Source organism: Sinocyclocheilus anshuiensis, unplaced genomic scaffold (assembly GCF_001515605.1).
Source record: "Sinocyclocheilus anshuiensis isolate Anshui unplaced genomic scaffold, SAMN03320099.WGS_v1.1 scaffold392, whole genome shotgun sequence".
NCBI classification, from domain to species: domain Eukaryota; kingdom Metazoa; phylum Chordata; class Actinopteri; order Cypriniformes; family Cyprinidae; genus Sinocyclocheilus; species Sinocyclocheilus anshuiensis.
The window spans coordinates 4973074-4989255 of record NW_015557091.1 but is presented as its reverse complement, the minus strand read 5'-3'; the positions used below and the strand labels follow the sequence as shown (position 1 = coordinate 4989255).

General features: G+C 36.0%; 2 protein-coding genes across 2 annotated transcripts in view; both read right to left on the bottom strand.

The window, feature by feature from the left end:
• Positions 1 to 3100, bottom strand: part of LOC107677290 (apoptosis regulator Bcl-2-like) — a 63660-nt gene extending 60560 nt beyond the window's left edge. Inside the window, exon 1 of the mRNA XM_016472145.1 lies at positions 1833 to 3100. Coding sequence (XP_016327631.1) covers positions 1833 to 2387 — 555 coding nt within the window. The 5' untranslated portion in view covers positions 2388 to 3100. The remainder of the gene's footprint in view (positions 1 to 1832) is intronic.
• A 2716-nt stretch (positions 3101 to 5816) lies between these two features.
• Positions 5817 to 15889, bottom strand: LOC107677291 (cytochrome c oxidase subunit 4 isoform 1, mitochondrial-like). Its single transcript, XM_016472146.1, has 5 exons — positions 15763 to 15889; positions 13734 to 13827; positions 12796 to 12957; positions 10391 to 10522; positions 5817 to 6099 (listed from the first exon to the last, which is right to left on the bottom strand). The coding sequence occupies exons 2-5, from the start codon at positions 13825 to 13827 to the stop codon at positions 5966 to 5968; spliced, it is 522 nt and encodes a 173-aa protein (XP_016327632.1). The 5' UTR covers positions 15763 to 15889; the 3' UTR covers positions 5817 to 5965.
• Between the last annotated feature and the right edge of the window lie 293 nt (positions 15890 to 16182).

The window sequence follows — 16182 nt, the reverse complement described above, 5'->3', positions numbered from 1 at the left end:
TGCTGAAACCGATGGATGCGTGAGGAAAACGGCCTCTTCCATTCCTTCTCGGCTTAATTTCTATCACTGCTGTGAACTGACCACACAGAATATGAAGAATATCAAAAACTTTAGGAGTCAGCTGTCCACGGTATCCTTAAGATATCAGCACAATAACAATAACACACTCAGCAAAATATTATCTAATTATCTTTATCAATAAAATCCCAGAAGATATTGAGATATTATTTTTTGTCAATATCGCACACCCTTAGTACCAACACAAAATGATTTGCAACAGTCGCTTTGTCATGTAGACAGTCTCAAGCTCTTGGTTTATTTCAGGGGTTTTTTGGCTGGTAGAAGTTATGAATGGCCGGTAACTTAAAAATTTAGTAGCCAAATTGGCTGGTGAGTAAAAAAGTTAATTTCAATCCCTGCCGCTGTCCCTTTAAGACCTGATGCATGGATCAGATATACAGGTGCATCTCAATAAATTAGAATGGCGTGGAAAAGCTCATTTATTTCAGTAATTCAACTCAAATTGTGAAACTCGTGTATTAAATAAATTCAATGCACACAGACTGAAGTAGTTGAAGTCTTTGGTTCTTTTAATTGTGATGATTTTGGCTCACATTTAACAAAAACCCACCAATTCACTATCTCAACAAATTAGAATACTTCATAAGACCAATAAAAAAAACATTTTTAGTGAATTGTTGGCCTTCTGGAAAGTATGTTCATTTACTGTACATGTACTCAATACTTGTAATTATAATATAATTACGATAATATATATATAAATGAATATATATTTATATACATAAATTAATATAAATGTTCATTTATATAAAAATGAACATAATACAATTAAAAATTTGTTATAAATGTACCTCCAGCAAAAACATCTTTCTTTATATTTTATCAAATCTTCTCTCTACCTTACAGTGTTTTATTTGACCATCAAATTTTTACATCTGTGCTGAAATGATTTACTACCAAACAATCATTATAAATTCATAATGACTATCATGCACGTCTGTAAATGTCCTTGAGAAAACTAATGTCTACCTCACTCTGACAAAAAAAATTTTTTACATGACATAATAGGGGCGTGGCTTACATTGATTGAACTGTCACTTTCAACTTGATTGAACTGTCAAAACCCAAGCTGACTAAACTCAAACCAGTCCAACTCAAATAACTAACCCATTCTACTAAATAGCACTGCAGACACAATGAGATGAATTCATTTCATTGCCTTATACTGTTAAAGCCTTACTACTCAACTTGCATACCATAATGCCCCTATGAATCGCTTTACGAGTGTACTTTTTTATTTTTTTGTCTAGTGATGACATACTTCCTACTAAAACAGGAAGTGTTAGACATATTTTAAATATCTGGTCACAGCTGTAAATAGTTGCTACCTGCTAGTCAGCTGCAGGTTATATAGGAGGAAGGAAATTGTCATACAAGACGGGACAAAAATCTGTATATTACAGGATAAATCTTTTTTTTTTGTCCCTTTTTCAGGAGAAAATCTAATTTTTATGACTATATTTGCCCATTTTCTCAGCATTTAAGAGGCCTCAGCGAAAAGACCTGGACTCAAAGGCACAAAAACTTTAATTTTGATGTAATGTAGTCTTTTACACACAATGACCTAATCAGAATCAAATTCTACTAAGAAAGTAAGAACAGTTTGTTTACATAATCACAAGTGATAGTAAACAACACTGCATTAGTCTTGGCTGTTTAAAAAGATTGTGTTAATGATTTCAAGCTTCAGCTGCAGCGATGCAGTAATAAACGACTGGGCAAAGGTCACGACCATTTGACCATAAACTTACCCAGCCTCCATTTTCCTCGATCCAGTTTTCCAGTGGCCCGTTCAGGTAGTCTGTCATCCAGTGTGCAATATTATCTACCTGGGACGCCATCTCCCGGTTGAAGCTCTCCACACACATGGTCCCACCAAACTCAAAGAAAGCGACGATCCGCCCCCAGTTCACTCCGTCTCTGAAGAGCTCTTCAGCCACAGCTAAGAAGCTGCGTTGTGCTGCATTAGGACTGAATATCATCTGGTGGGACATCTCCTCAAATTCACGCTGGTGCATCCTTTCTATCTGGTCTCCAGCCTCGCGTAACGCCCCGTAGATCCTCGAATAAGGGTCTGAACGTGTGACCCGGTTTGCTATCAGGCATTCAGAGTTGTTCCCCCCTCCGGCTGAGGGAGCCTGGAGCCTCCTGCCTGAGTTTGGAGAGGAGTCCTCCACTCCTGTATTGATGGTGTCATCATCCTCCCCAGAAGATTGAAATTTCCACTCATATCCCTTCTTTGAAAGTTTGTGATTGAGGTATTTCTCCACAATATTCCGATTGTCATAGCGAATTTCGTTGGCCATCGTTATTAAACACGACAAAAACGAGCGAGAGCAGGAAAGAGTCGGTTATTCGAAGTACATCGTAACGGAAAACGTTCTCTCACAGAGAAAAGCTCCGAAAAATGTCAAATTCACATCGCGTTGATGTGAGTTCTCTCATTAAAATTCAATTTTTGAGGAAAATTATATTATTTAGTATCACATTCATTGGTTATGACTCATAAACACGTTATTTTTTTACTTTATAGCAAACCTGCAAGTTCAGCGCGCTGATGGATGGATGTATAGATGGATTGGCCGTTGCTGCAGCGCGCGGTCAAGATCCAAGCGCGTCTCGAGCGCGGCGCGAGGAATGCCTCTTCACTGCTCAAACTCACTGCGCTTATATTCCAGTGAACCTCCAGCCAAGAGCAAGAAAAAGACGCGACGTCGTTGACGTTACAAGACCGAAGAAGAGAGTTAAAGCAAACGCTGTATTTCTAATAATACCACTGACAAACGAGGTCCCAGAAAGACGGAAGAGAAAATAGCAACCAAGTCAGCGCACGAAGAAGCACTTTTGCTGTGTGTAAAATGTACAAGTAGATTTCCACGCTCTTTGGCAAGATGCAGTTTTTCCAACGCGCGGCACGGATCGTGCAGAAATTAAGCGTGCTCCGTCACCGCCGACGAATGACATCGAGGCTGTCGCGTTCATTGAAGCGACGCTAGAACGCTTAAACTGAATACTACTCAATATACTCGCTCACGGGGCGGCACTTCCTCTACGTCACACCATTCATTGCTTTTGGCGTAGTACTCTCCAGATGAAGTGTAATTCTTTGTGTTTGAAGTGCACTTCTTTTCATTCCTTTCAGTTTTGTCAAAGCTACTTTTCATTATCCCCACAGGACTCCATACTTCAGGCGTGTTTTAAGTACAGGGTTCTCACATTTTGACAAATAATTTTACATTAGGGGGACCAGGGAGTGTCATAACACATTTTGTTCAAACTTGTGGACCTATGTGTTTTTGTTGTTGTTGTTGTTTTAAGATAGATAGATATTTATTTATTCAGTCTTCAGATTATTCAGAAAACATTCTAATATGCTGATTTGCTGTTCAGTTAGGCTATTATTTATTAATATAGGCCAATTATTAATAAAAAAAAATCATATTATTACAGTGTTGAAAGGTTTTTGCTACTAAGTATTTTTGTGGAAAATGTAGTACATGATATGTTGTTTTTCAGGATGTGATGAATACAAAGTATTTGTATTTATTTAAAATATTTTTTTTTCTTTTGAAATATTATAATTGCCTTTACTGTCATTTTTGATTCATTTAATGTGTCCTTGATGAAAAACGTATTCATTATATAAGTATAAATATTAAGTATATATATATATATACAAATTTTCACCAGATGTCGGTAACAACCCAAGTAATCCATACATACAAAGAAAACAAATTAATTCAGAAATTAAGTTCTGGGTAATAAAATGGAATGAATGGCCCATAGGGAAAAAGTATTGAACAAGCTTACTGAAATGTAATACTTCGTACAAAAGCCTTTGTTGTTAATGACAGCTTCAAGACGCCTCCTGTATGGAGAAACTAGTCGCATGCATTGCTCAGGTGTGATTTTGGCCCATTCTTCCACACAGACAGTCTTCAAATCTTAAAGGTTCCGTGGGCCTCTTCTATGAACTCTGATCTGTAGTTCTTTCCGTAGATTTTCTATTGGATTCAAGTCAGGTGATTGGCTGGGCCATTCTAGCAGCTTTACTTTCTTTCTCTGAAACCAAATGAGAGTTTCCTTGGCTGTGTTTGGGATCATTGTCTCGCTGAAATGTCCACCCTTGTTTCATCTTCATCATCCTGGTAGATGGCAGCAGATTTTTATCAAGAATGTCTCGGCACATTTTTCCATGTACCCTTCCTTCAATTATATGAATTTTGCCAGTGCCACACCATGATGTTTTTGGGGTGATGTGCAGTGCCATTTGACCTCCAAACATGGTGTGTATTATGGCATCCAAAGAGTTTAATTTTGGTCTTATCTGACCAGAATTCCAGATCTTTCTGAAGCTCTCCACAAGTGGTCCTTGGCTCTTGGACAATTCTTCTGATAATTCTTTTCACTCCTCTGTCAGAAATCTTGTGAGGAGCACCTGGTCGTGGCCGGTTTATGGTGAAATAATGTTCTTTCCACATCCGGATTATGGCCCCAAAAGTACTCCCCAGAACATTCAGAAGTATAGAAATCCTTCAGTAACCAATGCTATCATGTTTTGCAACAATTAGGTTCTGAAGGTCTTGAGAGAGCTCTTTGCTTTTACCCATCATGAAATGTTTCTTGTGTGACACGTTGGTAATAAGACACCTTTTTATGGGCCATCAGTTGAGACTGAACCAGCTAATGTTAATTTCCACTGACTAGGGTCAGGATTGCTTTCTAATTACTGATAGATTTCTGCTGGTGTCTTGGCTTTCCATGCCTTTTTGCACCTCCCTTTTTTCATGTGTTCAATACTTTTTCCCTGTGTCATTACATTTTATTACACAGAACTTAATTTCTGAACTTATTTGTTTTGTTTTCGATTTCAGCTGGTGTCTTGACTTTCCATGCCTTTTTGCACCTCCCTTTCTTCATGTGTTCAATACTTTTTCCCTGTGTCATTCTATTTTATTACACATAACTTAATTTCTGAACTGGTTTGTTTTGTTTTCTTTGTATGTATGGATTACTTGGGTTGTTACCGACATCTGGTGAAAATTGCATGTCAACAGCACCTTTAGAAATATATTTACTGAGAAAAATGGTGTTGGTGATGTGTTCAATACTTATTTTACCCGCTGTAAGTATATACTGTATATATATATATATATATATAAAATCTAATTTACTTGTACAAATAATCATTTTTGAGAAGTTAATAATAATCCATTCAAATAATAAATAATGATGCTATTTAAAAAAATGTCAAAATTTCTACTTTCTACAAAAGTTCACTGATGTTAAATTCACTAGTTACTTGTCCAACCACTGAACCTAATGAGCAGTGTGTCTTTTGGTTGGCAACATTTCAAGCAGTGACAGCTGTGTGACTTCATCTAAAACTGTTTTACACTCTGTGGAACTACAAAAATTGATTTCTCATACAGAGCTGTTTGTGTGAACTGTAATAAAGGTTTTCAAAATAATGAAAACATGGTATAAATGAGCACCTAAGATATGCACTTTCCCTTTTACACAGACACACACTCATAAAAAGTCATTTTAGGCAGTTGGAAAGTGATTGGATTAACTCACACACCTCAGCCAATAACGCACTCTCTCACACTATCTGCCCCAGCCAATCACGGTAAGTAACACATATTCACCTCCACGGTAGTCAGGTATCAGGTTAAATGTACCAACACACGCTTTGTTCTCAGTACAAACAGTACAAAGCCAGAATACTGGAGCAGCTCAGAGTTTAATTCAGTGCATTTATTTAGATTCACATTGGAATATATTTTAAGGCTGTCGGTTGCACAGCATTATTGAGTTTGGAACTTCTCATTAATGCAATCCTGATACATTTTTAGTCATTACGGTGGAATGCATTTATTACTTATTTCCACTGTTTCTTTTCATAGTCCCACTTATGAGAGAATCCATGGACGGGGTTCACTCTCATATCTATCATCCTCTGCGTCTGCTGGGCGACCCACTCTTCAGACAAAGTGTGCGGAACATCACCATACACTGCAAGAAAGAGAGAGAGAAAAAATGGGTGACATTAAGAAAGATTCTATTTTAGAAAATTAAAGTAATATTCTTAGTTTAAATACAAGTTGTTCGCCCAAATTTTATAATTTGGTCATCAATTATTCACCATCTTGCATTGGAATTTTAATTTAGCTTTATTTTGAATTTTTTTTTGTTTGTTTCACAGAATAACAAATCATTTATTAAGAGCTCAAAAAGCTTAAGATAAAACTCTGGTAAAGAAAAAAAGTGTAAAAGAAAAAAATGGGGGTGTCGGGTCTGAAAAACAGTTAATTGTGCAAAATCCCCTTCTATTTTTCCCCTAAGTGGAACTGTAGACCTGTCAGAAAAAAAGTGAACAATAGCACACAGCAAACAATTAAGTGTCCTAACAGAGGGCAGCATCTGACAGCTCAGACTCTTCTGTGGAGTTATATCCTCCAGGCAAAGAACAAGGGACAAAAAATAAAATAAACTAATTAGAGAAAACAATTGCGTCTGCACAGCATGCACAAACCCGTCCGCTAATATCACAGACCTGGTTCATGTAAAAATAGAGCTAATAAACATGCAAATGTACTCGGAAAAAGGTTGCAGTGGAGGGTTCTATATTATTTCTTAACTAAATCATAAGAATGAAGCACTGAAAACTGGATGTTTTTGTACAGCGGTGTTCCAAAATCCACTCGCTTCTTCTAGTATCATTTTTTATTAAATAGTTTATATCATCAGCATAACAGCATAAATTTGAATTGAAAAAGATTTAAATTAATTTTTCCCTGAATTTTCACCAGCCATTACTCGTTTCACGATCCTTCAGAAATTAGTGTAATATACTAATTTGTTGCTCAATTGATGACCAATTATTAATAATAATTTTTTTATTATTAATTGTGTAAACAGTTTTTGCTGCTAACTATTTTTGTAGAAACCATGATAGATTTTTTTTTTCAGGATTCTTTGATGAATAGAAGTTCAAAAGAGTAGCATTTATTTGAAATACAAATCTTTTGTAATATAAATGTCTTTAACTTTTGATCAATTTAATATGTTCTTGATGAATAAAAGTATTAATTTCATTTTATATATATATATATATATATATATATATATCATTTACCCCAAACTTTTGAACAGTAGTGTATCACTATATTAAATAGCACAACTGTTTTCAACATTAATAATAATTTAAGCAGCAAGTCAGAATATTAGAATGAGGATCTGAAGGATCATGTGACACTGAAGACTGGCATAATGATGCTGAAAATTCAGTTTCGCCATCGCAGGAATAAATTACACTTTAAAATATATTAAATAGAAATGAAAAATTATAAAAATATTTCACAATAAATCAACTATTTATAAATAAATACATTATTGCATTAAATAATGAAAGCAGCACTCATTGATTTTTACCTCATAATACTTCTTTGTTGTACATTTTTCACAATTCTTAAATTCTCTTTATTTCCAGGTTTAAATTTTGAATCCCAGATTCTCAATCTGGACTCAGACTGTATATCTGGTATTTGGTTTATATTGTCATTTTTTTCAAGGGCATCTCCCCTTCTAAAACCCCTCAAGGCAGGCGGTATTTCTGTCACAGAAACATATCAAAAGATTATGAATTTTTATGAGTCAGTACACCTGCCCTGAGGTATGTACAGGAAATTTGGTTCAATTTTCAGGGAGTTGTAGGGCAGAGATGCCTGCAAACCCCAGAATAAGAACCTGAAGTGTGACTGTATCCCAGGTGGCTTTCCAAAAAATCACCCCTTTCATCTCCTCTTTATTCCCGACAATTGCTAAAGTCCACCTCAGACGAGTCTTAATACCCAGGCCTAATGAGTTTGAAGAACAGCGGCCCAGAGTGGAGTTTTTCAAGTCACAACATGAGCCTGATATACGTGATACACATTGTGGGAAATACCCAGCGCTCAACTGACAACTGACTTTTGGACTTCTATACTTTGCTCTGTACCTTTGATGCGGCTACACCCCTCTTACCGCCCCCCCCCCAAGGATCCTCACCAAACCAACATGAGCCTGATATACGTGATACACATTGTGGGAAATACCCAGCGCTCAACTGACAACTGACTTTTGGACTTCTATACTTTGCTCTGTACCTTTGATGCGGCTACACCCCTCTTACCGCCCCCCCCCCAAGGATCCCCACCAAACTTTTGTTCTCACAGTTTCTCTGTTTTCCTCCCTCCTTGCGTTATTTTCCTCTACTGTATCTCTCCTGAGGTGATGTAGCATTGACTTCCTTCCTCAAAGAACTGGGGCCTCTGAGACAGAGATGGAGAAGACTCTTCTACTTCCAACAAGATCCCGCTCACATACTTATACAAACACACACACACACAAACACACAATGCACACTCATTCGGTTTTAAACATGTCAACTGCTTTCCATCCGTCTTAGGCACACACACAGCCTTGGAAATCTTCTTATCATTTGTAAAGAAGTTCAGCTGGGTCTAAAGGGATTCCAGAACTGAAGCCGCGGCTCAAACAAGTAAATCTTTACCCTCTTTTCCGCTTCTTTAAACCGTTGACTGCACACACAACCCAGTCCAATTATTTCAGCGGGAGTATGTGCTGCAGGTAAAAAGGCCATGCTGATTCTTCCATCTGACATGAGAAATCAGAGCGATCTGTGCTCTGAGAACTGATGGTCACATTAGAGGAAAAGGATAAAAAAAATAAAAGGCACAAAGAACAAAATCCAAGTGAAAATGAACTCTAAGCAAGGTTTCGGGCCTTAAAGTGATAGCCCACCCAAAAAATGTAAATTCTGTCATCATTCACTCCCTATAATGTTGTTTCAAGCCTGTATGACTTTCTTCCATGGAACAGAAAAGATGATATTGACAACCAAACAGTTTCGGGTCCCATTGATTTCCATAGTATGGACAAAAACTACTATGGAAGTCAATGGGACACAAAAGAAAATATTTTGAAGAGTATTGCAACCAAACAGTTTTGAGTCCAATTGTACGGAAGAGGATTAGGGCCAAGCAATAATAAAAAAATAAAACCATCTCGAGATTATAGTCATTATAATGCGAGATTAAACTCGTTCAATTTCAAGAAAAATGGCGAAATAAAATGTTGAGAATAAACTCATTACATTTCAAGAATAAAGTCGTGTTTTGAGAAAAAACTTGTTAAATTTCAAGAAAAATTTCAAAATAAACTGCTGAGAATAAACACACTCGTGTCATGTTCATTTCATATGATGACTTCATATGATGCGATTGGCTAGGGTTTTAATCCGTCTTTTTTATTTATTTTTTTTTTTATAGTTTATTCTCAACATTTTATTTTAACTTTTTTCTTGAAATGTAACGACATTTTTCTCTAAATTTAATGACTTTTTTGTCTTAATTTAATGAGTTTATTGTCAACATTTTATTTCAACTTGTTTCTTGAAATTTAACGACTTTTTAAATCTCAGCATTTTATTTACTTTTTTTCTCAAAATTTAACGACTTTTTCTCGAAACACAACGACTTTATTCTCGAAATGCAATGAGTTTATTCTCAACATTTTATTTTGACATTCTTCTTGAAAGTTAATGAGTTTAATCTCGCATTATAATGACTTTAATCTCAATTTTTTTTTTTTTATTATTATTGCTTGAACCTAATCCTCTTCCTTACAATTGACTTCCAAATTCCATGGAAGTCAGTGGGACACTAAATAATTTTTTTTATAGAATATTGACAACCAAACAGCTTCAGATCTCATTGACATCCAAAGTACGGACAAAAAAAAATACTACAGAAGTTTGGGGCACAAAAGAAGATATTGTGAAGAATAATGGCAACCAAATGGTTTTAAATCCCATCGACGTTCATAGTATATGGACAAAAAATACTATGGAAGTCAATGGAACCTGAATATGTTTCCCAACATTCTTCAAACTATCTTCTTTTGTGTTCCACAGAAGAAAGAAATATATACAGGTTTGGAATAACGGTGAGCAAATGTTTTTGCATGGGCTATCCCTTTAATTTAGCAGAAGCCAATCTGTTGATTTTGGATTTGACAACTGTTCTGATTTCAGATTGGATGAATAAATAAATCATCAACACAATTAAATCCAGCTGAATCTCACATCAAAGCAACAGAGCGTATCGGGAATGATGAAATGCCTGAAATGTAAGCATTTAAGGCTTTCCTGCCATGATAATCTGGTAATCAAAAACCATTATGCATCATTTAGAGGGTGTATACGTATAAATATCTTCATATGTATATATGGGTGTATACCCACCATAGACACGCTGCCACCACACCAGCAGCCCTGTGAAGCCAAGGAAGATGAAGATGCCCCCGAGGACAGTCATCCACTCTTTGGAACCTTGCCTCATCTCTGCGTACGACAGCTCATGTGTGAGTCTGTACACTGAAAAAAAGAAGAAGAAAAAAAAACACCACAGATGATCTGAATAGTAATTGTTGGATTTAAGAGCTTGCCCTGCTTGCATGCACACTTGTAAGGCAAGGTGGTTGGCTGCCACTCAATTGAAAACAGTTAAACAACGCTGCCATCTGGTGGGAAATAACTTTTAATACCTGAGGCCAAATGAGCGTGAAGTCATTAACATATCTGCCATTATCATTATAATTCCCAAGATCCATGACCCATTTACTATATTAATCATTTAGCCTTTGAGGGATCTTACCCAGGTAAAAGAATTTATTATACATCACAAAGGAATATAAAACTGAAATAAATATAAAAAATAATAATAAAACATAAAAATATAATTGAATACAGAAAATGAACAAATATACAAAATATAAAATATTAAAAAATCTCTATACTTATACCAGGCTGTATTGATAACTAAGGGGTGATTTGTGACATTAATCCTGCTGAATCCTCTCAACTTTAGAAGCAAATAACTCTAATAGCTACTCAAGAAAATTGATCAGTTTCTGCCAAGTGTTCAGTCAGCATTCAACCCCATTAAGACCCAAATATTTTAATCATTTCTATTGGTAGCTGAATTGAGCAATATGGCAATGTGGTCCAAAAGGCTGTTCTTCATAACTGTCCAGCTAAGAAGCTAAGAGCAACACTGGCTATATTCATTATATACCCAGTGTTAATATACCCAGAATAGAATATACCATAAAATACAATATAATATTTTAAAAATAGATTAAATGAAATATGAAATTATAATAATATGCACTACCATTTAAAAGTTTGGCAGGTTATAAGATTTTTTTTATGCTTTTCAAATAAGTATCTTATGCTCACCATGGCTGTATTTAGTTGATTAAGAATACAGTAACAACACTAATATTGTGAAATATTAATACGTTTTCTGTTTTAATGTATTTTAAAATGTAATTTATTCCTGTAATGCAAAGCTGAATTTTCAGCATTATTACTCCAGTCTTCACTGTCACAATGATCCTTCAGTAATCATTCTGAACAGGAAACGTTTATTACTATCAATGTTACAGCTGTGCTGCTTAATATTTTTATGGAATTCTTTATGAACATTTATTTAAATTATACAAAATGTAAAAGTCTTTACTGTCATTTTTGATCAATGAACTGTAACATGTCTTTGTAGAATAAAATAATTAATTTCTTTGTTAAAAAAATCTTATTAACCCCAGACTTCTTAATGGTTCTGTATATCATATTTTCCTTACACCTCTCAACTTTAGAAGCAAATAACTCTAATAGCTACTCAAGAAAATTGATCAGTTTCTGCCAAGTGTTCAGTCAGCATTCAACCCCATTAAGACCCAAATATTTTAATCATTTCTATTGGTAGCTGAATTGAGCAATATGGCAATGTGGTCCAAAAGGCTGTTCTTCATAACTGTCCAGCTAAGAAGCTAAGAGCAACACTGGCTATATTCATTATATACCCAGTGTTAATATACCCAGAATAGAATATACCATAAAATACAATATAATATTTTAAAAATAGATTAAATGAAATATGAAATTATAATAATATGCACTACCATTTAAAAGTTTGGCAGGTTATAAGATTTTTTTTATGCTTTTCAAATAAGTATCTTATGCTCACCATGGCTGTATTTAGTTGATTAAGAATACAGTAACAACACTAATATTGTGAAATATTAATACGTTTTCTGTTTTAATGTATTTTAAAATGTAATTTATTCCTGTAATGCAAAGCTGAATTTTCAGCATTATTACTCCAGTCTTCACTGTCACAATGATCCTTCAGTAATCATTCTGAACAGGAAACGTTTATTACTATCAATGTTACAGCTGTGCTGCTTAATATTTTTATGGAATTCTTTATGAACATTTATTTAAATTATACAAAATGTAAAAGTCTTTACTGTCATTTTTGATCAATGAACTGTAACATGTCTTTGTAGAATAAAATAATTAATTTCTTTGTTAAAAAAATCTTATTAACCCCAGACTTCTTAATGGTTCTGTATATCATATTTTCCTTACAGTACCTATTACATATGAGCATGTTTATACCTACAGCTACTGTAAAGACAAATCTGGTTATTCAGGAGCTCCATGAGTGAGTAACAGTTTCCTCCACACCCAGGTTCAAAGTATAACCTGTTCTTATAACAACAGGAGATTTTATGAGTGATTTATTTGCTTATTAAGCAGTAGATTAAAAAAGCTAAAAGTTAGCCTAAGTTATTCAGATTTACAGGCTAGTTTCTCCTCCTTGGTGAGCTGGGTCCATGATCCCTTCTCTTTCTCTTTGAGTTTCTTCTGTTCGGCACTGAGATTTCTGACAAATGGAACATCTGGCAATGGCGTGTCCAGACGGTTGTTGTACTGAGGAACGGAGCAGTCAACCACATCAACATCTGAGGACAAATGCACAAGAACAACAACAGTCAAGAGTTTGAAAGTATCTGTCCAAATAGACAGACAGACAGACAGACAGACAGACAGATAGACTGACAGACAGACAGACAGACAGACAGACCGGCCGACAGACACACACAGACAGACAGACAGACACAGACAGATAGACAGACAGACAGACAGTCAGACAGACAGACAGAAAGACAGTCAGACAGACAGACAGACAGACCGACAGACTGACAGACCAACAGACAGACAGATAGATAGATAGACAGACAGACAGACAGACAGACAGACAGACAGACAGACAGACAGACAGACAGACAGACAGACAGACAGACAGACAGACAGACAGACAGACAGACAGACAGACAGACAGACAGACAGACAGACAGACAGACAGACAGACAGACAGACAGACAGACAGACAGACAGACAGACAGACAGACAGACAGACAGACAGACAGACAGACAGACAGACAGACAGACAGACAGACAGACAGACAGACAGACAGACAGACAGACAGACAGACAGACAGACAGACAGACCGACCGACAGACAGACACAGACACACAGACAGACAGACAGACAGACAGACAGACCGACATACACAGGCAGACAGATAGACAGACAGATAGACATACAGACCGGCCGACAGACAGACAGACAGACAGATAGATAGATAGATAGATAGATAGATAGATAGTGAATGAATGATAGTGAATGTGAATGACAGCTGAGTGGTCTCTATTGCCCTTGAGAGTGTGCGGTCACCGTGAGTGTGTGCAGCCCAGGCAGCAGATGAAGTTGACACCCTCCTCCAGAATCCAGACTGCAGTCCCCGCACCAGTGCACGAGAGGCCAGCATCTAAAAACAATGCCAACATGTATTGGCCGGACTCATGGACAACTCATTGAGCTTTCAGGTAAGTCACACAGGGATTGGCATGACAATAACGGGTCTCAAAACCTAAGGAGGTGACTTTCTGCACTTTGACCAAGTTGCCAGTTTTCACCATAGTTTTCACCAAGTCCCTTACAAAAAATATTGGTGCTACAATGGTGCACTGATTATACCAAATATGACCTAATTGTCTCATTGAATTCTATACTAGTTTAGAACGAAGCCCACCCAAAAAAATTAAATTCTGTCATCATTTACTCCCCTTCAAGTTGTTCCAAACTTGTATGAGTTTCTATCTTCTGATGATTTGTTTGTTTGAAGAATGTTTGGAACCAAACAGTTGACTGTAGCCATTGATTTCCATAGTATTTTTCTATGAACTAGAACTAAACTAGTATTTTTCTCCTATGGGAGTCAATGGCTACCATCAACTGTTTGGTTACCCACATTCTTCAAAAACCTTCTTTTATGCTCAGCAGAAGAAATTGAAATGTTTGTCATCATTTACTCCCTCATATCAATCCAAACATGTATGCATTTCTTTCTTCTGTGAAAGTTAGAAGAATGTTGGTAATCACACAGGCATGGTCCCCTTTGACTTTCAGTGTATTTTTGTCCATACCATTTCATCAATGGAAGTCAATGGGAACTGAAACAATGGTAACTATTCTTCACAATATCTTCTTTTACATTCATTTGCATGCAAGAAATTGTACTTTTACAGAGATTGCACTAAAAAATAGTGCAAATAAAAAAAGTTTTGTTTTTGAAGGTCTAATTTTTTAATTAAAATTCATTAAATAAAGTAATATTGTGAAATATTATTACAATTTAAAATAACAGTTCTCTATTTGAATATATTTTAAAATGTAATTCATTCCTGTGATGCGAAACTGCATTTTCAACAGCTTTCCGTGTCACATGATCCTTCAGAAATCAGTCTGATTCATTCTAATAGGCTGATTTGGTACTCAAGAAACATTTCTTAATATATTAAGAAGTTACATTTATTCAAGGATGCATATATATATATGCCCAGATATGCAGTGACGTGGTGATGCCCAGATATGCAGTGCAAGTATCCAGGTCACAGGACACACCGCCAATGACCTTGAATGTAGCTTTTGCCAGAGCTCGTCTGCAAGATTAATACATGCAAACTGAAAACGTGAAATGTCGTTGCTCATTATTAAAAGGGCAGCGACATACTTATGATTGTGGAAATGCATTTAAAAGATCCTCCTGCACCTGCCACATATGCTTGTTTTAACGCGCAGATATTGAACTAAAGTGGAGAAATGGACTGTGTGCTTTCTGTCACGTAGTGTTGTGGAATATTCTGCAGCCAAATTACTTCACGTGGGGCGTGACATAATTATCGAGCAAAGTGAAACAATACGAATCTAAATATAAAGTCACCACGCGCGCATTCTTTCAATATTTGCAAACGACAAATGTTGTTGAAAAGATACATAGCTCATGCAAACACTCTGCGATATTAATATAATAGCCTAACATTTAGTAATTAGGCTATTCGTCTATGCACAAGATATTATTTCAAGTTCAAAATATTGTAAAAAAAAAAAAAAAAAAAAATTATATATATATATATACAAAAATATTCAAAAGCGTTTTTAAAAAATTTGTAACATTTAGCAAACTATTTAAAAAAATAAAAAATAAAAGAAATACATTTTAATATAAATGCGTAGTTCCAGTTAAGGAAATAATTAGCATGCCCTCATTCGAGAGGAACTTTTCTAAACTTGAAGTGTTAAATTAATCTCACACGCACATCTGGAGTAGAGCGTTTGCAAAATAGCATCACTGAGTATTTCTATTTAATAAATACCAATTATTTATTTAGTACTCAACAACTCCACATCCATATGAATTTACCTTGAGATATGACGGTCCGAGCGTGTCGACAAGAAGTTGCCTACGTGCTCTGTCTTTCTGGTTTCATGGATCAGTTAGTAGCGGGTGGATTGTGAGTCAGGTGTCTGTCGCTATCAGCCAAATGAACCAATGAGCGCGAGGCAGGAACCAGCTCGCCAGAGTGCGCGCACCAAACGCTTGCAAGAGGGTCTAGCTGCAGCCTCGCACTTGCACTCTCTGACGTGCATTCTCAGACTTGCACTCTCAGACGTGCATTCTCAGACTTGCACTCTCAGACACTTGCACTTCCGCTAGCGACGTCACTTGCAGTCTTTATTATTTTTTATTTTGTTCTATTTATTGATGACTTTTTGTTTGAATCTCTCAACATTTTACAACAGTAGCCAGGTGGTGAAGACAAGAAAAAAGAAACTAAATTAC

Coding starts and splice junctions, on each gene's coding strand:
- LOC107677291 (XM_016472146.1), bottom strand. CDS start 13,827: ATGCTGGCCTCTCGTGCACTGGTGCGGGGACTGCAGTCTGGATTCTGG. Junction 12,958..13,733: donor CTGGGCTGCACACACTCACG/GTGACCGCACAC, acceptor ATTTGTCCTCAG/ATGTTGATGTGGTTGACTGC. Junction 6,100..10,390: donor GTGGTGGCAGCGTGTCTATG/GTGGGTATACAC, acceptor TCTTTCTTGCAG/TGTATGGTGATGTTCCGCAC.